The 24,438-nt window shown below is 56.0% G+C and overlaps 2 protein-coding genes across 2 annotated transcripts; one reads left to right on the forward strand and one right to left on the reverse strand.

The window, feature by feature from the left end:
- Positions 1-1,796: 1,796 nt before the first annotated feature.
- Positions 1,797-4,823, forward strand: VOLCADRAFT_127437 (mitochondrial substrate carrier; the record flags this gene model as incomplete). The annotated part of the gene is made up of 7 exons (XM_002958820.1): positions 1,797-2,051; positions 2,320-2,440; positions 2,872-2,996; positions 3,192-3,371; positions 3,789-3,910; positions 4,186-4,306; positions 4,692-4,823. The coding sequence occupies 7 exons, from the start codon at positions 1,797-1,799 to the stop codon at positions 4,821-4,823; spliced, it is 1,056 nt and encodes a 351-aa protein (XP_002958866.1).
- An 8,512-nt stretch (positions 4,824-13,335) lies between these two features.
- On the reverse strand, positions 13,336-17,419 carry VOLCADRAFT_127440 (homeodomain protein; the record flags this gene model as incomplete). Its single annotated transcript, XM_002958835.1, has 8 exons — positions 13,336-13,455; positions 13,756-13,821; positions 14,360-14,501; positions 14,762-14,879; positions 15,222-15,454; positions 15,650-15,732; positions 16,269-16,349; positions 17,000-17,419. Coding segments are annotated over 8 exons (1,263 nt in total), but the record flags the coding sequence as incomplete, so codon positions are not given.
- Between the last annotated feature and the right edge of the window lie 7,019 nt (positions 17,420-24,438).

Genomic DNA, 24,438 nt, shown 5'->3' on the forward strand with positions numbered 1-24,438 from the left:
CACCGCTACAGCCCCCCCAGCGGCGGCGGCGCCGCCAGGTACTACAACTGCACCCTTGTCGCCGGGGCCCGCCTTGCCGCCGCCGCCAGCACCGCCTTTATAAGGCTTACGTGGAGGCGGAGGGCCCACCTGACCGTTGGACGAGATGGAGGAGCGTGGCGGCGCCGCCAACCCCCTCCCTGCCGCTCCTCCTGCACCTCGGCCCCCTCGCCGGGTGGCGGAGGCATAACCGGCAAGTGCTACAGCCGTTGACGCCAGCTGGCAGTTGAGGGCTCTCTGTTGAGCCCAGGGGGTGCCGCTGCTGCTGCTGCTGCTGCTGCTTTTACTACAGCTCCCGCTCATGCCGGCGATGGAGCTGCTACTGCTACCGAAGGCCGCATAACTGCTGCTGCCGCTGCTGCTACAGCTGTTCACGCCCCTGATGGCAGCAGCTGCCGTACACGGACGGCGCCCGGGAGGGAGGCTCCACCAAGGGGAGGTTGGGGAGGGTGGAAGGAGGGCTCCGGACCGCACGCTGTACGGCAGCGGCGGCGCTAATGACGTCATCGCCGGCGGGCAAACAGCAGCAGCGGTGGTGGCCGTGGTGGAGGGCGCCGTTGTGGGCAGGCCGCCTGCGGGTGATGGCGTGTGGGTGAGCGGGGAGATTGGGACAAAGTGGGAAAGAAGGATGAGTGGGAAAAGGTTCTTGGGAGGGATTCTTGATTTGGCAGGTGAGGGGTAGTGCGGTTATAGTGATGGTGGGTTCAAGGTGCATGGTTGGAAGCAACACATCGCCGTTTAGCTTTCTCCGTTCGTGTGTCGTAAAAGACATGCCTTCGAGATGCAATCTGTTAAAAGACCAGTTTGTGCTGGTCGGGACATGCTATCCACTTGGGGATATGCTACTTGGGCTGTCAGTAAACTGCCAGCACCTGAAGTAAATGCCAGTAAACGTACTAAAAAGCAGTTTTCCTTGCAGATACTATAGAGGAGCAAATAACTACTCTGCGGTGCAAGCAACCTTGCAAGCCGGCTCCGAATTTAGACCTGCTCCACACCTGCGACTCCGGTCCGGCCGAGCATGCTAAACATGGCCACTGTTGCTCCAACCCGTCGAACCGAAATGGCTGTCCGCGCTGTTATGGAGGGTTTGCCGCAGAGCCACTAGTGGAAATGAAATGCGAATTTGTCGTATCGTTAAATGACCTTATAAAGCATTAGGCAATCCTCACAACAAGTCGTTTCCGATGGCCCTGAGTTTGTAACAAGTGAGCAAGGGAGGGATTACAGTGTTGCGGCCGCCCTGGGACCTTATTTGTGATTATCATAATCCGGTTCCTAAGATCCAGCGAAGAACGACGTAACAACGAAGAGTCAAACACTTCGGATTATCACTTCGCCTATACGGTTCATGCTCCGGGGAATAGTTCGTTGCAAGGTGGTTATTACGGCTCTGACGCATTCACAACCACAACAATATGCATCTTCCTGCACCAACATAGGCAGGCTGTCGTTGCCATGATACACAAACTTAACGGAAACTCTAGGCGTTGCCCTGAACCTTCGTCGCTCTGGTTCACTTGCACGCCGGCGCAGGCTGGTGTACCCTCTATTCCTGCAGACACGCAAATATTATCAGTAATCTCCTAAACAAAATTTCTACCCATTAGCCCGCTGCGAACCAGTTGCGGCTGCCTGACTGACTCAATAGCCGCCCGTTTGGTACTCGAGCGTTTCGGAAGTCGGCAGGCGCCGAACCTCACCCACAACAACGGCGTACTGCCTCGCAACTCCTTCGTTGACACAAGCCACCTACCATGGTGCACGTCTCTAGTGGTGATGACAGTAAGGAGAAGGGGAAGCACCGGATGATCATCGATGCCACGGCGGGCGCCATTGCGGGATGCATCGCGCGCGTGATCACCGGACCGCTGGACGTCATCAAAATTCGCTTCCAGGTTCAATTGGAACCCATTATGGGAGCTTCCGCCCAGGCCCAGGCGGGGCTCCGGTCCAAGTACACGGGATTCCGCCAGGCATTGACCACCATTGTCCGGGAGGAAGGCGTACCGGTGGGTATTGCTCAGACGGACTGCCGCAAGAGTTGAGGTGAAGTGCTGTTGCAACCTTATTTCATGTTTGTTGTTTGATGCGTCACCACCTGTTATCAGCATACAGGCGTGTGTGTGCTGAAGGGGAGTTGGTGGTGGCCAAAAGCGTGTGTGTTTGACCAACGCAACTTGTCGTACTGCCTCCCCAACCCTCCTCATAACTCTCTCGCACTGCCTGCGCGCTGAACAGTACGGCATACGAGTCGAACAATTCGCTCCCGGCACGCAGGGTCTGTGGCGCGGCACGGTGCCCGGGCTTCTGCTCACAGTGCCGTACACTGCCGTGCAATTCGTGGCGTTGCAGCAAGTACGGCAGGCGGCAGCGGCGTACGGCCTGACAGGTATGTATTGTTTCGGTTGTCTGGCTGGGATGGAAGGCAGACAGCTCCCCCTCCCGGCCGCGGGAAGTAGCCGGGGTCGGCATCTGTGTTGCAAAGAGCCCTATCCCCTCCCCGCCCGTCATCCGGGGGCCATTTCCGGCCGACCAATCCATGTCCCTGCCGGTAATCGCCAACGCTGTTGCCTGTTGCCCCTCACTCCGCTCCACACACACACACACACAGCAACGTGTCGTACATGTACGAAAACTAAGAAACTACATTACGTATTTTTCTTCCCTTTCCCCAGGACTTCCTTTCCTCTCCTGCCGTACACCCGCTGATCCCCTTTGTCCTCTACTCCTCCCCCCCCCCCCGCGTTCTCCTCCCCCACCTTATTGCTGTTCCCACCTATACGGCCCTGCACGTGCATGCGTGTGTGTATGTGTATGTACGGCACGCAGCGAACCCCGGGTCGAGCCCCCTGATCTCCCTGGCCAGCGGCGCCCTGGCGGGGGCGGCAGCCACGGTGGCCTCCTACCCCTTCGACCTGCTGCGCACCACTCTGGCAGCTCAGGGGGAACCCAAGGTGAGTCCAGGGTTGGGGGGAGGGGGATTGGGGGGAGGGGGGGGAGGGGTTTTGGGGGTTTTGGGGGGAAGATAAAAGGGTAACCACCAACCTAATTAACAACATATCTACCTATAAAGAACAGCTGTGTACCTTACTACTAACCTAACGAACTAGTAACTACCTAACCCACTGATTTAACTGCCTATCGTACAGGTGTACCGCAACATGTGGGATGCGGCTCGCGGTATCGTATCACAGCGTGGACCCGTGGGTCTGTACAGCGGCCTGGGAGTGACGCTAATCGAGATCATGCCGTACGCAGCCCTCCAGTTCGGACTGTACGACGCACTCAATGCGCTGGTCGACGAGGCGCGGATTCGCTACCAGCGCGACGTTGCGGAGGCGGCGGCGGCAGCCGCCGCCGCCGCCACCCCCCCCTTCAACTCCCCCACCCCCCCCACCCCCCCCTCTTCCCCAACCCCCCGACAACCCACTTCCCGCCACGTGCACCGCCAGCCAGACAGCAGTCCTAAAACCCATCAGGCAGCTAGTAGTACGGCACCTCCCGACGGGTCGTACGGTGCTGACGTCGACACAGCAGCGACGGGAAGTACGGCAGTAAGGGGGGCTCATGGGGGGAGAAGCGCGTCGTCGTCATCAGCACTACCATTAACATCATCAACACCAACACCAACATCAACATCATCGTCATCGTCATCAACAGCAGCAGGAGCAGGAGAGGCCCCCACCCCCTCTTCCGCGGGCCTCCCCCCCGCCCCCCCCGCCCCTGTCATGCTGTTTGGTGTTCAGTCCAGTCGCGTCCAGGCGTTCGCGTGCGGGCTGCTGGCGGGTCTGTTCGCCAAGCTGGCTACCCACCCTCTGGATGTGGCCAAGAAGAGGTACCAGGTGGCAGGGTTGCGGAGGTCGCTCAGGTGGGGCGATGTGTGCGTATGTATGTATGTATGTATGTAAGGTATGTATGTAAGGTCCAGCTGCATAATTGCCTTACACGCGAATACGACAAATCCATTATCCTAATGAATGTGGTTTCGGAGCGTCATAAACTCGGCCCCTCTTCCATCCGCACTTTGCCGCACTTATTACACAACCCCCTCAACTTCACCCCCGTCCCCCCCCCCCACACACACACGCATACACCTCCCTAATTCCCCGGCTGTCCCCCTCTCCCCCCGGGGTTCGGCCGCAGGTACGGCGCACGTGTGGATGCAGGCTTCGCTATGCGGACCCTGGCTCAGAGCCTGTCGTACATTTACCGTACGGAGGGGCTCATGGGGCTTTGGAAGGGCAGCGTGCCCTCCATTGTCAAGGTGTGTGCTCCCAACACCCTCCCGGGATGGCGGGAAGGGGGGAACGGGGGGGGAGGGGGGGGGAGGGGGTTGGAAAGGGGGGAGGGGGTTGGAAAGGGGGGAGGGGGTTGGAAAGGGGGGAGGGGGTTGGAAAGGGGGGAGGGGGTTGGAAAGGGGGGAGGGGGTTGGAAAGGGGGGAGGGGGTTGAGGGCGAGGATACCGGAGATGCGAAGGGTGGACACGATCAGAACCGAACTTTAAACACCTTACCGTACTGCCGTACTCCATTATGCGTACCTCCAAAGCTCTGTGCCCGTTAGTGAGTATATTTCTTCATTACCTGGCTCGTTTCCGTACATACACCTTCTCTCGCCCCCCCCCCGCCTTCCCCCCGGCTGGCCCCCAGGCTGCGCCCTCCGCAGCGATCACTTTTGCGGCGTACGACGCCGTACTTGCCTGGCTGCTTGTCGTATCGGGCGAGCACATCCGCGAGCAACAACAGCAACAACGACAATCGCCCAAGCAGTCATCTAGGTAGCGCTAATTGACGTACCATACATACGCTCATACACTTGATACATACATACATACATACATGTATACATACGTGACGAAGACCTGGACTTGGTTTGTAAACGGGAATGCTCGATCAGTGTGTGTGTGTGCGAGGGAGGGGGGGCTAGGGAGGGAGCGAAACACATCCTTCTCCCTCTCCCCCTCCTGGCCTTCCATATGCGTCTGTCTCTCCGTCTGTCTGTCCGTCTGTCTGTCTGTCCATCCGCCGTCCTTGTCTGCTGCGGCGGCTACTGCGTCCGAGGTTCGCCGATGGGTTTCAGTGATGGCGGGGGTGCGGTGTTGAGGGACCGCTCCCTGTTGGCGATGTGGGAAGCCCCTTAGAGGGGGACGGCCCCTTAGAGGAGGACGGCCCCTTAGACTGATTGGCCGCTGTTGTGGTGTTAAGGTGTCTCCGAGGGGCTGAGGGGCTGAGGGGCGCCAGTCGGACCCGGCGAGAGAGCTGGGGAGAGCTGGGGAGAGCTGGGGAGGCAGGTGGGGGGCACGCGGTGACTACAGATCAGGAATGTTTGTTGTGATGTGACATGAGGTCACGTGAAGTGAAGGAGATGAAGGGAGGACGTGGGGAGGGGGGGGGGTCACGGGAAGAACCGACGATTCAGCCTCCATACCTCAGGGGGGGGGGCTCTTGACGGCCAAAGAGGGGGAGAGATGCTGCTGATCGAATACACCCGTGACGGTGTCGTATTCTCGGTGGTGGCGTGAAGCCAAATATGGGATCACGTGCAGGTGCCCGTGTAGAGCCAGTAGTGGCGTGGTAGTGCACTCTGTGTAGCTGTAATAGGTGTTACTGTGTGTGTGTACGGCCGTCTGTATGTCCATCTGCTGCCCCTGCGTATGTACGTCTGTGTTTCCGTCTGTATGCCTATTTGAAGGGTTTCGTTCGTACGGTGCTGTTGCGCATTTCCGAAAGGAAATGAATGGCCATGATAACGATTTATTACAGAGGATGCAAGGTAGGTAAGGGACGGAAGGAGGAGAACCGTCATCTCTTCAGTGGAATTTTGGAAATTGTCGTAACTGGTTTCGGAGAATTGTCGTGGTTGCTATACCCGAAACTCGTTTCTTCTCTTTCTCTCCTGCCGTCCACTCTCCCCGCCGCCGGCCAACAGCTCCCCCAGCCACCGACATGGATACAGACGCACATCTCGGGGTGTGTTTACTTCCATGTCTCCTTTCTTGGCCTGTGTGCCTGAATTTGTTTTCCTATTTTGCCTCATACATACATACATACATACATACATACATACATACATACATACATACATACAGATATAAACACGGCACACTCACACAGCAGAGGTGTCGATCGACAGCTGGTAGCTGTTATGTCGTATGTGGCTCAAATCTACCTCAGCACACCGCCGTACAGAATACCCCTTGGAAGCTCACCCCTTTACGGTACCAAGACGTCACCCTTCGTTCGACAGTGGAACGGCGCGGATATATATACATATATACATATATATGTATATACTGTTTTTCTCTGTAGAAGTTAGCAGATCCTTTACTTCATGATTTTTATGCCATTTAATTAGCCAACATTTACAAGAAGTAATAGGCATTTGCCAAAAGCAGCCCCTGCTCATATATATACATATACATATATATGCATATATATGTATATACATGTATAAACTACCGTAATGATTTACATCACTACCGTCATCATCATTATCACCGGTAATTAGTAATTTTAAAAAATCCGGATTGTTTCCCATTCAAACTACATTTCGAGTTCCCCCAAATACGAAACATTCCGCACCATGTCATACGTCATCACGTCGTGTCTCATCAACGCCGGAACCTCCCTCCCCTCCATGATGATATACACACACATACATATATACATACGTACATACATACATGCAGATGTCGAAGTTAGGCACTATTGGTAGAGCACACAAAATGCCCCCGGGAGGTCCCAGAAACGAAACCTATCTGTATCGAACACTCTTCCGATAGTGGAAGGTACAGTGCCCCTTGTCTACAGACGGTGGTCTAGTGCTGATTTGCAAGCTGATGAACGGAGGTGAACAGCAGTCTGCAGTTGACTAGGGTGATACCGGGGAAGGCAGGGATTGCCGGGTTAGCGGCCGTGGGTGAAGATGTGCTCCCCTGTACCACACATCATACATACATACATGCATACATACATACATACATACATACATACATACATACATACATACATACATACATACATACATACATACATACATACATACATACATACATACATACATACATACATACATACATACATACATACATACACCTAATATAATAATCGCATCCATCAACCATCAACGCTGCTAAACAGGAGGGAAGCTGGGCGGTGGGAGGCTTGGTTGCAGCCTATCTGCGCAAAATACAAATCCAAAGAACCGGGACACGCAGGGCACATCTTTCGTTTCTCCCACAGTGCCAATCGATTGAATTATCACGGCCACTTCGATGTAAGGATATGCCTTGCAGTTCTTGTTCTCGTACATTGCCTCGTTCATCCACCTATATGGCACAGAAAAATCAATTTGGCGATCCATTGCCGCGCATGCAGATTCATTATACAAAACGGAGCCAGTCATAGAAAATGTGGTGCCGTTGCAACGAGTAACTTGGAGGGGGGCCGTAAAACTCAGCTCGGCTTTTGTTGCAAAATCTGCCAGCTTGGTGGAAATGGTACCCGCAAGCTTGCTGCAGTTGACATCACGGCCGAACTGACGGTTAGGTTTCGGAGTCAGCGGGCCAGAATTACTGAAGCTGAAGTACATGAATACTTCAAAGCTGAAGACCGGAGGTGACGGGGGTGGCGGGGCCTGCTTTGGGGGGGGAGACTTGGGGGTTGGCTTGGACTTTGGAGGTGGGCTCGGCGAACGGGGCGGCGGCGGGGGTGGGCGAACTGGCGGCGGTGGACGGGGCGGCGGTGGAGAGCGCGGGGGCGAGGGCGATTTGCGCGGTGGAGAGGTAACTCCCAGGAGTGCCCGGCGGTTGGCGGTTGCTGCTGTGTGTGATGCTGCGGACAGGCCAACGGTACCGGCTGTTTCCTCAAGTGCCTCCGCTGAGACTGCAGAAGCTGCGGGCAGGTAGAATAGAAAAAGGTTACTTGTGGTTGCTTGCTCATGGAGCCGAAGTGACCATAAATCGGGATTATGAATTACAGGGAGCTGTGCAAGTTCGTCGCAGCAGCAGCTAGCGCGCGAATTCTGGTCAGCCTTGTCACCGCCGCGCGGCGTATATCTTTTTGATTCCTAAAATAGTATGAGGAACGCATCTTTCGCTAACTGCTCTGAGCTGCGGGGCATCGCGCGTCCGAGACAACAAAGGTTTCTCCACGCCTTGCTGTTATGCAAATTGCAGGTTATATAATGCGACAGAACTCCTCACCTAAAGATAGGAGACAGAAAAGTAGCAAGGAAGCGGCCATGAGCCAGTAGGTGCCGCGAGAAGACATCTCGACTTGGCCGCACCGCATTTTTGCGTAACTTGCTTTACAGCTAATGCACTGGTATTTGCATGAGTGAATTTGGAAAGTTAAACTATAAGAATCTTATGGCCACTTTACTTAGGAACTTGTACAGAGTACGGTGGTTAAGAGGCGGATATGGTGGGCGGCGAAGATTGTTCTGGATATTATTCGAAAAGTAGTTAGGAGAGGAGGCCAGAAAGAAAGGATTTCTCCAAAAATGCTGCAGACCAGAGTTGTATGTGTGGCGCCACCGCGTATTTGCCTCGCCCCTCCTCTCCGGACGGTGTTGCGGTGGCGGCGCTTAATAAGGCAACGTGGACGCAACCGATGGGGCACCAGCCAGCGCAACCAAAGCCTGCTGCAATGCACGAAGCTGGCAGAAAGTGACCCATCCCCGCAACAATATGTACCTTGAGTGCCGTTACAACGCGGAGGGGCATGTTTGGCCGATCGACTGGCGTTCAAGCGCAGCTGCCAAATCGCTCGATTCCTTGCTGTGCATAAAACATACTCAGTTTTGTGTCTTGATATTCTTGCCTGGTTGCTTTTATGATGCGGAATTTCCGTTTCCCATTAGATCATGTACTACTGATGATGATTGTGATGATGACAGCAATGCCATTCACACTTGTCGGCAGCTCTATGCGCCTTGCTTTGACATATTCCACGTTGCGATGATATTCATAAGCAGTGTCGAATCTCCGGGCGACGATGTGATGAGATTGTTACAAGCTTTTTAAGGGTGTGTTCACATGTAGTCCAATTGAGAGTCTGATTGGGAGTCCGATTCGGGGCGGCTGAATTGTGTTCACATACGTTGCGGCCACCGCGCGAGGTGCCACCACGCCCAGCTGAAGCTCCGCGGCTACGCCCCATCACCCAAGGCAAGCCAGCATTATCTAGGAACAGAACAGTATAAGTATCGTTTCTATGGCGAAAATTATCACCAGGCTTGTACATACATAGCTGCAGGAGTTCGTGAAAAATGCTCGGTGCGCTTTGCGTGAATTAACAATTGGAAAATGTTCCTATAGTATTGTAATGGTAATTATGAGAAACAGTTTGTTAAACAACTTTGTTTTGAGAAAGAAAACTGTGAATCACGTCGAATCATACCCGAAGAGGCCCCCCCGGACCCCAATTCCGATTCGGGTCCAATCAGGTCCAATTCAGAGTCCAATTCGCATGAATCAACCCTGATTCGCCCACATGTGAACACGTCCTAAGGCTCGTACAGCCAGTTCCGAAATGGCACGGCCGAACCCGGAATGGCGGACCGTTGACCCATATGCTTCCAATCGTTGATGGGCTTCACGAGCCAGAGACCTGTGTCCCAGTCGTAGCCTTTGCTACGACCCCCGCCCATTATACTTCTGCAAGTATGGACTTCCGCCTGAGGCGGCCTGACAGCGCCCCGCCCGCCGTCGGACCAAGAGGTCGGAGCCACAGCTTTAACGTACAAAAAGGCGGCAAAATAGGCAATTCGAAATTGGCTGGTTCCAGCCAGCTTAAACATCAACGGAGCCCCATGGGAACTTAAAAATCGTCAGCAAATGTATCCAATTGGGACCACACGTGGAAAAACGTTTACAACACAAAATGCTAAACAGATTTACGATGGTGAAGATAAACATCTACGGACGGTACGCAGGTGACATCATATTATATAATGATGTCAATTTTTTGCAAGCGACGCAGCGCATGAGTCGCTTCGGCAAGCAAACCCTGGTGACCCAACGTGGAGATAGCCGACATGATCCCAGCTGTAAGTGCTGTAGGTCGTGTCGAACAGCGTCGAAGGCAGGGCACTCCTTAAATACTTGGTGTATTTATTTTCGTCCGCAGCAACGAGACACAAGAGACATACCCGATCCGCCCTCAACCCACCATCTGATGCACCCAGAGCAAGACCCCGCACACAATAAAATAAAAGAACAGGCAGCACAGACAGGCAGCCGCGATTCTTGTGGGTGACATTACTTCATTGATCGCTCAAGTTCCTTGCAGATGCGTTTCTGTAAATTGATCATTATGTTGTCTTCCGAGGTTAAAGCGTTGAACTCCCGTTCCTGCAGTTTCCAATCGTTCAGCAGACCTCTAAATTTTCCACTGCTGCCATATCAGAAGCCTTCTTGCCTCTTGGCTTGTCAACACCACTTTAGTATCACGTCCAAGTTACCATCTTTCCTTTAGTTGACATCTCTGTGAACGTGTCCATGCGTAGTTAGTTTTGGTGTAATAGTCGCGTCGATTCCGAAAGGGGAAACCTATTGGACTACCGGGTCGTACATTCCCTTAGTAAGTTGTTCAGTTGGCGAAGTGGGATGAAAGGCTCTTTTGCGCATGTTGAGGTGTCGTACTTGCGTATCGATCCTTTCTTGTTCGAAGTATTTTCAAATGTGAGAGCTAGTGAGTGATTAACTTACCCTTGTTTGTAGATTTGTCTGTTTATCGTGGAGGCTCAACTCGTGTGAGGGCCTCTTGTGATCGCGTGTCTGACTGCGTTATTTACGGTCCCTCAACTGGTAGCAGCAATGTACACATCCTATGCACCTCGCTCTCGCGCACGTGCGCCTTTCACAGCAAGATATAGAAAAAATATATAAAGTCCTCGTATCAACACCTTCCCTAGGTCCCTAGGTCCTACACCTGGTTTTGCCGCTGTTCATTGCTTGGACATACTTCGCTGCGGCTCCTGGCGGATTAATCGATCGATCGAGGCCATTTCCTCGAAGGGGGAGAGAAGCGCCTGGATATATGCCGTGAAGTACCTTTCTTGGGTATTTGCATCAAACTATGAACAGGGTGTTGGAATAATGGTTCCCCCTTGCCACCAGGTCGCTCTGCAACCTCCAAAGTCTCAATTCAGACCGCCGCACCCAGACACAGGTCGAGTGGCTTCAACTCAGAAGGGAAGGCTCAGCAGCAGCTTTGCGTATTAAAAATCCATCCGTCGCTCTGCTTTCCGTCGCTGGGATAGCAGCAAACATGACAAGCGTGTTACTTAGCACAGTGAAACTAAAAGGTGCTTGCAGAGGAAGGGAATGCATACTCCATCCTCCATCCCGCGGGGATTTTCCCTTTCGGAGAAGAATGTTATTCCCTTTCTGACGGATATCTGTTGAAGCCCCCCGCGGTGACTCCCCGCTCAGGACGCACCCCGCACAAGCTAGGGGTGCTAGGCGGCTCCGAAACCGTTCCGGATGTCTATCCGGCTATCGATTTGCTTTACATGGGCGATGGGGCCCCGGTGCGGTGACCTTGTTGGCGGGACTGGGCCTTGGGCCCACCCCCCTACATACATTACCGGGTGCGTGGGTGTCTAAACTATATGGCCATGACTGTGCCACAGTCCTGCATCAGCATCTACATCAGCATCCACAGCATGCGGACAATGCCGCCGGCAAGGGCGGCAATGGCGAGCTTGCTCCTCGACCCCCTGGTCCCCTCCCCCCCCCCTCCCCCCCTTTGGCAGCCAGGGGCCGAGGTGAGCGACCAAATGGAGAAAGTGGGGCCGGACGCAGCGGCGGAAGCCCCCTGTGCAGGCCCTGTCAGGCTAGTGATATATGCCGACAAAAGGACATACATACATACAAACATAATACAGGATAGGTCAAAAAACAACGAGTTGATGTGATGGATGAAACCACGTGATGGGTGCCAACAAGACACCGAGCACCGAAGCGCCTCCAGCTTGACGAACACCTCCTCTGTGTGTGTATATGTGTGTGTGTGTGTGTGTGTACGTGTGTGTACGTGTGTGTGTGGAGGTGGAGGTGGGGTTGTGTGGGTGGGGGGGGAGAGGGACCCCACGCAATAGGAACCGGGGCGCTTAGATATCAGGAATATCAGGGATTGTCTGCTGGCGAGACAGGCATGGACAGAAGAAAGGCAGGACCGCCGCCGCCGCAGGGGCCTTGGGGCTGTATACACCTCTCTCCCCTCCCCAAAACACACACACACACACACACACCTAACCCTTTTCCCCCCCCTTAAGACTCCAGGAGCTGGACTCCTTCCGCCGCCACAAGGCCCCTCAACACCCCCCTAGTGGCCTGAGGAGTCTTCAAACGCTACTCCCCACGAACCAACAATACCCTCCTCGCGCCTCTCCCGTCTCTCCCCCCCCTCAACCTCTTCAAAGCACTCCGCATTGAAACCCACATGTCATATCGTCATGTCTTATCACGTCGCCAATAACCACCACCAAAAAAACCACGATCACCATCACTATTACCATGGCCATCACCACCACTACCACCACCACTCACTCAACTCCAACCTCAATCTCCCCTCACTCCTCCCCGTCCTCCCCCGCACCCCCACCCCCACCACGGCTGCCTCTTGACACTCCAGCGCCACCGGGATTCCGACCAGCAGCTCCACCTCCTGCTCCACCTCCCACAGCAGTAGCCGCCACCGCAGCAGCAGCAGCCGTACGACCCCGCAGTCGCAGCCGCCGGGACCCCGCTACAGCCGCTGCCCCTGCTGATGACGACCACTCACCACCGCCGCCCCCACCCCCACCCCCACCACTTCCACCGCTCGACGTGCTCGTCGAGGCGCGATACCGCCAAGAAGCCCGTACTCGCTCGGCGGCTGGTACGGCAGGAACCTCCTCCACGTACTGTACATTGCCGATCTGGGTGGCGGCCGCGCCGGGACCTGTATGTATGCATGTATGTATGTATTATGTGCAATGGGCAGCCGGGGAACCACAGGGCGGTGGGGGGGGGGGGGAAAGCGGGACTTGATTCAGGAGAAGGCAAAACACCGGAATCCAGGATTCCCACCGTCACCATGTGTACGACCTTTCCGTACGGTGTACTCCCAATCTCCCCCGATTTACATCATCATTAAAGCATGCGGGAGGCGGGTGGAAAGCGCAAGCGCATACACACTCCCCACACGGTGCTCCCCGCAGCCTGTGAAGGCACCGAGGGCCCACACAGAGCCCCAAACACACACACACACACACACACACACACACACAACCCGCATGCCGCCCCCCCGGCCACCCACCCGTCTTGATCCCCCACTCCTCCGCCCGCTGCCGGCCCTTGTGTTTGGTGGGACTGGGCAGGGAGGACCTGAGGGCGGCCATCTCCTGGCGGCTGAGGGTGACGACCTGTGTGTGTATGTATGTGTGTGTGGGGGGGCAGGGGGGCAGGGAGTGAGGGAGTGAGGGAGGGAGGGAGGGAGAGGGGGGGAAGGGAGTGGAGGTGAAGAGGCGGAGGTGGGGGAGGGGAGGGGAAAAACGAACCACCAACGAGTGAAGCTGCTGCCAGGGCAAGGCACACTCCCTTTTTCCCCATCCTTTCCTTCGATACTGTAAATCCCTCTCCTCCCTCTTTCCCCCCAGCCCCTCCCTCTTCCCCCCGAGCCCGAGTCCCCTTCCCTTCCCCCCCCATCTCTCGCTCGCTCTCGCACCGTGGGATCCGCCGGCTGCTGCTGCGGCGGCGGCGGCCCTGACCCGCCCAGCTCCGCCAGCAAACTGCTACTGCCGCCACTGCTCGAGGACGAGGTGCGGGACGAGGAGGCGGCGGTAGAGATCGGGCCGCCAGCCCGCAGCGTGTGGATGGAACCATCACCCTCATCCTCTCCGCCACCGGTGAACGCGCCCTGAGGTACAAATCACGAAACACACAAAAAACGCGCCCTCTTTTTTTAATACACATAATGATCCCCACGGCATTTGGGGGGGGGAAAGGGAAACCCAACGAAAGTAACGAAACACACAAACACGCGGTCCCGACCAACTGCCGTAACTTTACTTTACTATTGGACTACTGCCAGCCTTCCTTTAGTCATGCTGTCCGTTGTCGTACACGTACACGTGCACCGCCATCTTTGAGCCCCCTTACTACATACATCCACGAGACACACAGGTCCGGGCGCCCCCCCACGGGAAACCTCCGCCCTGTCAACCAGCACCAAACTCCCCTCCCCCCCTCCCTTTTGTTTACTCCCCTCTTTCCCCCCATCTTTGTCCCCCCCTCCTCCCACCTCCCCCCCCTCCCCCCTTCCCCCACCTGCAGGTCCCGGTCCTTTTCCCGCAGACTGACACGCCCGGACCTCTTCTCAGTGGACGAGCTGATGCCGTCCTGGGCCCTACGCGCGGCGAACCACTCGGTGGCGGCGTCGCGGGGCAACCGGTGCAGCTCGTACAAACCACTGACGGCGGGAGCGGCGGCGGGGAGGGAGGGGTTGACGGGGTTTGACAGGGCGTGAAGGAGGGGGGCTAGGAAGCGGACGGAGAGGGTAACTGTACGACGATGCAAGATGGACTAAAGCCGGTCTAGTGCGCCGTGCCGCGTCTGGAGCAACCCAAAGGGAGGAGGAGAGCGCGGTGGGGTTAGCGGGGAGAACGTGTGTGTGTGTATGTACGTGCGCGAGGTGAGCTGGCATGCCTTTCCCCTCATCCCCCTTCCTACCGTACGACATCCGCAGACGGGAAGGGCGTTCTGTCGTATATTGCCTCCAATGTCCTCAGCACCTCCCCCTTCAGCTTCCTTGGCTTGTCACCGCCCTGCTGCTGCTGCTGCTTCCGGACTTTGGGGATGAAGGGCGGGGGGTTGAGGGGGAGTTAAGGGGGAGGCCAACCCGGGGTTAACAGTAGAGTACCCATCCCGTACATCCCGTACTTTCCGTACACATGCAAACGTGCAATTTCCTCCTACTTCTTGGTTAATAATTGAGCAGGAGGACAGGAGAACGGCCGGTCGGAGGATTGAGGGCCGGGGTTGGTCAGTCCCCCGGGGGGGTGCGGGAAAAGAAGAGGGGTTATCACCGCAACCCGACACACACACGCATACACACACACGCCACGCATCGGCCCCCACCTCTCCAGTCCTCTCCTTCTCCCCTCTCCCCTTTTTCTCTCCCAGCACTTACGGTAGTACGGGATGAAACCCGAAGACGGCGCCGCTTCCTCTCCCTCCCGGCCGCCTCCTCCTCCGCCTCCTCCTGCTGCTGCTGCTGCTGCCGCCGCGGCTCCCTGCCCCTGTTGGTGCCTGCTGCTACTGCTACTGCTACTGCTGGCGCCCTCTCGTTGTCGTACCGCTGCCCCCACCTCTCTTCCTCCCGTTTCGGAGCCCCTCAGAGCGGACAGAAGGGCCTCCCGCTCACTGAGCGACGGAGACAGGGTTGGGGGCGGGGGGGTGGGGAGTGGGAGGGAGGTCTCGGAATCACCGGGTAAATAAAAAAGTGAGGTGTGGGTGAAATTTGGGTACAATAGGGGGATCCTAGGGGGAGAAGCTGAGAAAACAAAAGCTGTTGTCCCTCCCCCCCTCTGTCCCCCCCCCTCTGTCCCCCCACCCTACCTGCTGGGCTTGAGGGCGAACTCCTTCAACCAGCCAATGACCACGGACCTGTCCACACCCAGCTCGCGAGACAGGTCCTGAATCTGCCGGGATGTGAGAGGGGGTGTGTGAGGGGGTGTGAGGGGGGGGGTGTGAGGGGGTGTGAGGGGGGTGTGTGTGAGGGGGTGTGAGGGTGTGTGTGTGAGGGGGGGGGTGTGAGAGGGGGGCGGGGGGAGAGGAAACCATAATGATGCAAAAAGCAGGAGACCCGTAACGGAGTGGGGTGGGTGGATGGGTTTAGTTTTTCGGATTCACCTCCTCTGTTTCAGGCTCATACGCACGTACATACATACATACATACATACATACATACACACACGCTTGGAGGATCGGGGCTAACGCCACATAGTGCTGCAAAATGATCCTACCAATACCATTACTCTCATCTCAGCGTCATCATCACCACTGCATACGAGATAGAACAGAGCGCTAGACAGACAGACAAACAGACACATCCCCCCATCTGCAAGAAGCAGAGGTAACCCACCACCCCAGTAATCCCCACCACCACCCGCAGGCACCCACACCCTACCGGGCGGGCCCCCCCCACACGCACATACATACATACATACATCCTCACCGGTGCCTTCCTCCTCCCCGCCGCGTACGCCCTCAGCAACCTCTCCTCTTGCCAGGGCTCCAGGGAGGGGGCCGCGTAGGCCTGGAGGGGTTGAGGGGGGGAAATACCCGGTGGTAAGTCAAGAAGGAAGCCAAGTGTCGACTGATGTATGAAGTTGCCGTAGAGGTTCAAAGCCGCGAACAGGTAAGGAGTGTTTTGGAGGACAAGGAAGGGGAGGTAAGAGTGTGTGTGTGTGTGTGTGTATGTGTGTGTGTGGAGAACGTGGAAAGAAGAAACACAAACGGGGGAGCAAGGTTACTTAGCACCGCGAACTGCCAACCCGCCGTACATACACACACACGCAAACACACGCTCGCACAAACCGCCTGAAAGCCGGCGCGCCGCCCACCCCAGCCTGATAGAACCCCCTAAACCCCACACGAGACGCCTGGACCCACCATCGCCACACGTCCCCGCTGTAACCCGGTTTTAGTCAACCTCCACCTCCACCTCCAACAGCCTCCGTCCTCTTGAACTCCCTTAAGTCCGAATCCAAAGTAAAAACCCCTTCCTCCCTCTCTCCGCCGCCAGTGCAACTTCCACCTCTCCCCCCCCTCGCCCCCCCTCGCCCCCGTAACCCCCGTCTTCCCCCTCCCAGGGGACCCGGCCGCAAACAGTCACATACACATTCGTGCGTGCATGATGACCAGCATCCCATGTAATTCCCCCTCCCCCTCCCCCCTCCCCAGCACCTGGAGGGATCGCTCCTCAGGCCGCTCCCACCAGCCCCTAACATCCTCCTCCTCCTCTTCCTCCTCGTCATCCCTCCCCTTGGCTTGGCGCCCACGACCTTGGCGACCGCCCTGCCGCGCGCTGAGGCTGCCGGCGCGCTCCCAGCCGGAGCTGGATGGCTGCGGCTGAAATTGGCGTGCAGCAGCAGGTCCGCTCCTACTGCTACTATTGCTGCTGGTGGTGGTGGCAGAGGAGGTTAGGTTTCCATCTGGGTCGGCTTCGGCGTCAAACCAAAGGCCGTCATCTGCAGCAGGACCGGAGAAGTCCTCCTTGCGGCGGTTCCGATTGCTGTTCCGTCGCTTACTGCCGGACGCTCCATCGTTGCGGCCCATACAAACTATAAGCGGTGCTCGCGTCTGTTGGGAATGGAAGCAATCCATTGGTTAAAAATTCGAGCACCTCGCATGGTCTAAAGCTTTTTGCTGGTATGTTTAGTTCAGAGCTTATATAACGGACATGTCTGAGAATTGGTGACAAGGATACTAATTCCTTGCCTGGTGCAGAACATGCCAGTCCAGTCGCTGCAAGCCAAAGGAATGGCGGCCGGTCTTTGTCCACTTGACTCGACCCGGCGCAGCCAATGGCGCCTGTAATGTCATTCTTTCACACACCATTGAAATAATACGTATGCCAAATGTGCAACAGCAAAACAGCTTCTCCAGGAAGCTGACCACAAATTGTGTTCGACGTCCTTGAAACGCAACCCAGTAGAATTAAGAATAATCACAGTAGAACAGGCAAGGCGCTATGCAAAAAGTACCGTTTTAGAAATTGATAAGTAGGTTGATAAAATTGTGTCGGAACATGTGACGTGCGGTGCGGTGCTGCGCATGATATGCAGCGAACTCTAAAGTCTTTAATACAGAAAATTCGCTCCGCGATAACGTCATCTATTTATCAGCCAGGTATTTCATTTTCCGTTTTATCATACCACGCACAAGTATGACAACACACCATGAGCATGGCCGTGGGCATAAAAAAACCGTTGAGGTCCCGGCCGTTAAAGTCCCGGTTGTCTGTTCGTCTGTCTGTCTGTCCATCCATCCTCCTGGCCCCTCATTCCCTAGGCCTGCAACCCCTTCTTCCTCTCCCCCATCGGCCCCTACAACGGCTCCAAGGGCTCGGCGTACAGCCACGCCGGCTGCCGCCGTGCCAGCGCTGCCGCCGCCTCCAGATCCCCCCCTACACCCATCGCAGTCGCCAGCCCCCTCAGTCTGCGCTCCAGAGTGGGCCGGTCCAGCAGCAGCAGTCCGGGCCTCTGAGCCACCAGTGCGAAGATCTGGCTGAGGGATGTGAGGTGTAGCAGGGAGGCGAGGCAGCGGAGGCGAGCAGCTAGGACCTGGTGGGGATGTGGGACGTGTGTGGTGGGGGGAGCGCCGGTAAGGTAAGGTAGGGTAAGGGAGCGGGACGGGGCGGAGGGGGAAAGACGAACCACACATGATTGAAGCTGCTGCCAGGGCAAGAGTGTATGAAACGTAGAACTGACCGAAAGGCGTCCGTGAAGACCGCGACCTCGGGATGACGAAGTGAAGAAGATGTCGGAAAGACTACCTACCTAAGGCGCCAGGACTAAAAAAGCAGAAAAAAATAGTATTTGCAAGCCGTAAAAAAGTAGGTGTAGAAAAGTAGGTGTGAAGGCGGCGGAAAAGTAGTAAAACAGGGCGGAGGGGGGTGGGGATCATATACTTAAGTCGAAGAGAGAAGAGAGAAGAGAGAAGAGAGAAGAGAGAAGAGAGAAGAGAGAAGAGAGAAGAGAGAAGAGAGAAGAGAGAAGAGAGAAGAGAAAAGAGAAAAGAGAAAAGAGAGAAGAGAGAAGAGAGAAGAGAGAAGAGAGAAGAGAGAAGAGAGAAGAGAGAAGAGAGAAGAGAGAAGAGAGAACTGACGACGTGTCTATGGGGGAGGGATTCGGGGGTCGGGAAAGGGGGACGAGGAAGGGACGGGAGGGAGAGCGGGTGGGGCAGTGGCGGAGGAGGGGAACGGGCCTAAGGCGGAGAAGAAGGACGATGATGACGTCCGCGAGGTTCCTGGAGGGGCCCCCTCCCTACCCGGCTAGGGGGGCAGAGTGAGAGGACACGGCGGGAAGACAGAGTGAGAACACGACCAGCCCGCTGGTGGTGTAGCAGCACCAGCCAACAGGAATATAGCAGTAGCAGCAGCACAGCGGTGGCAACAGCAGCTTTAACGGTGTTTAAAAGGACGGGGCTCCACTCCCCTCCACAACACCTCTCCACTCAGCTTAAACACACACATCCTGCAGCGCCCCAACCTCCCTTCCCAACCACAATTCCCTTCCGGGGATGACCCCCCCCAATCCCCAACCCCCCAATCCCCAACCCCCCAACCCCCAACCCACCCTGGAGTCGTGCGCCAAGAGCTGCGGCTGTGAGAACACCATGCGCTCCACAAGCACCTCCACATCACCCACCGTCATCGTCATGTCGTACTCTGCTGCCGGCACCTCCGGCCCCACACCTTCCCCCTCCGCCTCCCCCTCCGCCTTTGCCCCCGGTGGTGGCGGCGGCGCCGGGAGACCGCCTGTAGCAGCAGCAGCAACAGCTTCCCCTGCTACAGCTGTTGGTCCCGCTTCCGGTGACATCCCTGCTACAGCTGCTAGGTCCCCGGGAGCTGTTGTTTGCCGCGCTGCTACTGCTGCCCCCTCCTCCCCTGCTGCTGCTACTGCCGCCATACTCATCTCCCCCGCCACCTGACTGACCCACTCCCCCAGCGCCCCCGGCCCCAGTCGGGAGCCTAATTTGGACCTCAGGGCCTCTGCCGGAGAGCCCGGGGAAGGGGCGGGCAGCTTGGACACGAACTGTGTGTGTGTATAGTGGGGGGAGGGGGAGGGGGTATACGGGCGGGGGGGCAGGGTATACGAGGACGAGGCGGCACAGGCACGTGGGGGGGGTGAGAGGGGCAGCGGGAGAAACCCCACGTAAGTGCGTGAGATGAGTGTGTGTGAGAGAGGGGGGTTAGATATCCGGGGGGGCGTCGGATGGAAGGTGAAGGAGGCGAAGATGTTGTTGGAAGATGTTGTTGTTGTTGGAGCTGCCGCGGCTGTGTTTCATCTCCGCCTCGGGTCCCTTACTACCCTACCCTATCTTGATAGCATCACTTCGGTTCACTACCTCTCGGTGGACCCCCATGTGGATGTGGATATGGATCAGGGAGGGGGACTTCGGGTTGGGGGCGAAATAAGTTCATTCGGCCGGCTGCAGCATCGCGGCTCTCGGCTGCTTAGGAGGTCTTTCCGGGCAGCAGCCCCTGGCCAGTGTCAGGACAAGGTCAGATAGATATTTGCAAAACCTTCCACAGTAAGATATACCCCCATCATATACGTGCTGCAGTACAGTGAACTAGTAACGAAGGACTACGAAGTCAAAGAAAAAAATCCGTACGTTCTTCCCGTACATGTAATACTTATCGCCATTGCCTTTCTTTCTCCTCCCGCGAAAAACAAAAAGACGCAAACATAGTGAACGCGGACCAGCCCGTTCCTACCTGCACCAATGCAGCAGCCAGGCTGGCATGGCGCCGAGCTCGGGCCACAGCAGCCTCCGAGGTGCTCTGATGCTTCACCGCACGCTTCCCGCCCTCCCCCTCCCCATCAACACGAAAATCTCCAGGGAGGCCGGTCCGCGGCATAGAGTCATTACTGGTGTGCAGAAAGTAGGAGGAGCCGCGCAGGAGAGTCCGCTGGCGGTGCTCGCCGGGGATGGACTTGGACCGTCCGGCGGATGGGCTACTGGAGGCGGCTTCAGATCTGCTGTTTCGGACATCATCGTCGATGATGGTATCCGAGTTGATGCTATCTTTGTTCAGTTTCGGTTCCTCATGCGATAATTCGGAATCATCGAGAGGAAGCTCGCTGGCTCCTTGATCGTTCTTTCTTGCATTTGCAGATCGCCTGATTTGGAGCGCCAAGCTCCATTTTTGAAGAGTCCCGATGCGGGTTCTGTCCGATTGCGGAGGACGGTGTTGAGGTAGACGCTGAAGTAGCTGTGTATCGACGATCCTTTGGGATAAGGTCGTTCCAAAAAGCTGACTTCGGCTGGCTTGAAGTGGAGAGCTTGACGAAGGGCAAAATGTTCTCCGCATGAGTAAGCAGTGCGCAAGCCTGGACGAACGCTTGTATAACTATCCAAGCTTTCAAGAACCTAGTTCATTCAGAAATGCACTACAGTATACCAGAACTCACGACTTGTCAAAGAAACGTTCTTTTACAGCGGAAGTATAAAAACATGCGCTAGCCGTCAAGTGACCAGAGACCGAATTATTTGATAAGGCGAGCTTACCCAAAGTACGGACCTCGGCTGCAGAAACTACCAAATCTTACCAGTCTCAGCCCTGTCATAAAAATTGTACCGCACGGCGCCAACCGTTGTACGCTGCACCTAAACACACCGTTTCAAATAGGGGGGTCCTTGTGAAGCAGCTGCCCGCGTTTCCAAAGCACGTATGGTGTTGGATTGTAAGGTGCCCAAGTACGTTTGCGAGGAAGAGAATGTGGCCAGGCTGGAGAGGAAAGTGCAGTGGCATATTGGAATGTGAGATTAGCGTAAGCGAGTTACAGGGCGTTTTATTGCACGGGCGAATTTTCGTGCAAATCTTTCACCGTAGCATCAGTCCTCAGTTCACTTCTTGGAACGAACATCAGCATAGGTGCAAGCCCTCTCGCTTGGAGGGATATGCAAACGAACATCCTGATAGGGGTAAACTCGCACGCTACCGAGCATTCAACCGAGCACATGCATGCTTAGTTGAATGGTGAGATGCGACCCCCCCTTCATTTCGTGCTCGGCAAGCCTGCCACCGCGTACCGGATATGTTGGCGATGTTACAGAACGCTGCACCTTGGTTTCTGTACGCATGGCGTACGTTGCTCGACCCCGCCGACCAAAACTACACGTGCCCAACTGAAGACATTCCCGGTGGTTGTGCAGCAGCTCTTGAGGCTGTTGCTGGCTGAAATCCATCATGAGCTGTTGCAACACGGCTAACGCGGGCACGTCCCTATGCACAGCAAATAGCTGTTCCAAGCCAACAGCGGCGTCCATGTCACCGACAACACTATAAACGTCTTATCTGTTCTTATGTTTAATTAAGTTTATGTATGTTATACTTTGCGCAACTTTGTAATTTGACTTTACTCTGAACAAGGTGCTGCATACAACTGCCTCTTCGCCAGCGCTGAAGGGGGGTCCTTGTGAAGCAGCTGCCCGCGTTTCCAAGGCACGTATGGTGTTGGATTGTAACGTGCCCAAGTACGTTTGCGAGGAAGAGAATGTGGCCAGGCTGGAGAGGAAAGTCCAGTGGCATATTGGAATGTGAGATTAGCGTAAGCGAGTTACAGGGCATTTGGCGCACGGGCGAATTTACGTGCATACCTTTCACCATAGCATCAGTCCTCAGTTCACTTCTTGGAACGAACATCAGCATAGGTTCAAGCCCTTTCACGTGGAGGGATATGCAAACAAACATCCTGATAGGGGTAAACTCGCACATGCATGCTTAGTTGAATGGTGAGATGCGACCCCCCCTTCATTTCGCGGCAAGCCAGCCACCGCGTACCAGATATGTTGGCGATGTCAAAGAGACACTGCACCTCGGTACCTGTGCGCAATGCGTACGCTGCTCGACCGCGCCGACCAAAACTACATGTTCCCATCTGAAGATAATCCCGGTGGTTCTTCAGCAGCTTTTGAGCTTGCTGCTGGCTCAAGTCCTTCCGTAGTTGCTGCAACACGGCTAACGCAGGCACGGCCGAATGCGCTGCGAAAAGCTGTTCCAAGCCCTCAGCGGCATCCATTTTACTTGCAAGGTTCTGAACGGCTTTCGCGATTCTTATCTTTACCTAATTCTGCGTTTCTTATTATTTATTTCGTAAGAGTGTAACTTGAGTTTAGTCGGAACAATGTGCATTATGCGCTGCGCTACCGAAAGCAGGCGCCTTATGGCTTGCACACAACTGCTTCTTCGCCGAACGCTTCATCTTCCCGCGGCAGTTTCACGAGCCCAGTGTTGCAAGCTACGACGTTGGCTTTCGGTGCTTTCAGTTACTGCAAAGCAGCCACGCAATAGTCCAGCCTGCATGCCGCGTGCGACTATGGCCAGCAAGACCACCTGCGCAATGCGCTGGCGCACCTCCAAGAAATTTATATACACTTGTACAGGCGCATTTTGCGAATCGCACGCGCGCATCTGCGCGGCAAAATTCGCTCCTGACTTTTTTGGGACGATGTACGAACTGTTTTCTCGCGAAGTACGACCGGACACATTTGTGCGAGGGGCTGCTTAACGACCACTCTTCAGACAACGAAGTAAACCAACCACACATTAACCAGCCTAATATGCTAGAACCAGCCCATGCTGTAACCAGCCTACCCCGTATGACCGCTCTACGACAGTACAGAGAACAAACTACCACTTCGCTAACTCACACCCCATCCCACCCTCCCCATCCCACGCACTAATCAGGACTGCAACTGTACGGCACGGCCCTTACCTGCTCCTCGACCACCTGCAACGGGGTCGTTCACTCCTCACCACATTCAAATCCCCCGCCAAATCACATTTTCCCCCTACCGCCCTTGACATGACGATGGCTGTCAGCACCCCGAGCCGCAAGGGCACCGTAACAAGGATGCCCAACTCTAAACCCAAAACAGCCCCCTCGGCCGCCTCCTCCTTCCAATTCAAACTCCAAACCCAGATCCAGATCCAGATTCAAGAGCCCTCCCCTCCCCCTTCCCTTTCCCCCACCCCTGATCCTTCTCAATCTTCCCCAAAGCATCTTTTTCTATCTTTTCTATCTTTTTTCTTCACTCTGTTTCCCGGCGAGCGCGACCCACCCCTGGAGGGCCCGCACTAAGACCACCCCCCGGATGCGCCTCCAGCTCCGCCGTCCCGTCTCGAAATAGCAACCGCCCCAGCTGCCGCCGCTTCATAGTGCTACCGCCGCCGCTACTGCCGTCATGCGGTGCGGAAACTACCTGGGCCCGGGCTGAGACCTCCGAGCCAGGGCCCACATGTGCATTACCAATCTGCTGGTCGCTGCTGTGGCGGTGATGATGGTGTGAGTCGTCATCGTCCGCCGCCGTGGCTGCGGCAGTAGCTGCAGCGGGCGACCTGGCGGCTGTAGCCACCGCCGTCGTGCGCGGCGGCTGTAGCGCCGATTCAAACACCGTCTGCCAGTAGCTGGCGTCGTGGCGGCGGTCCACAACCACGGGCTGTAGCGGCGGTAAGGAAGAGCCGTCGGCAGTAGCAGCAGCGGCGGCAGCAGCAGAGCCCGCTCCATCGCCGCGTTGCCGTACCACAGCTTGCGCAGCCACCCGCGGGGCCATGTAACTCCCAAACCTGACGGCGGCGCCAGCCGCCGGGTCGTCCAGCGCCATCACTCCCG

Source organism: Volvox carteri (genome assembly GCF_000143455.1).
Source record: "Volvox carteri f. nagariensis unplaced genomic scaffold VOLCAscaffold_108, whole genome shotgun sequence".
Lineage (NCBI taxonomy): Eukaryota > Viridiplantae > Chlorophyta > Chlorophyceae > Chlamydomonadales > Volvocaceae > Volvox > Volvox carteri.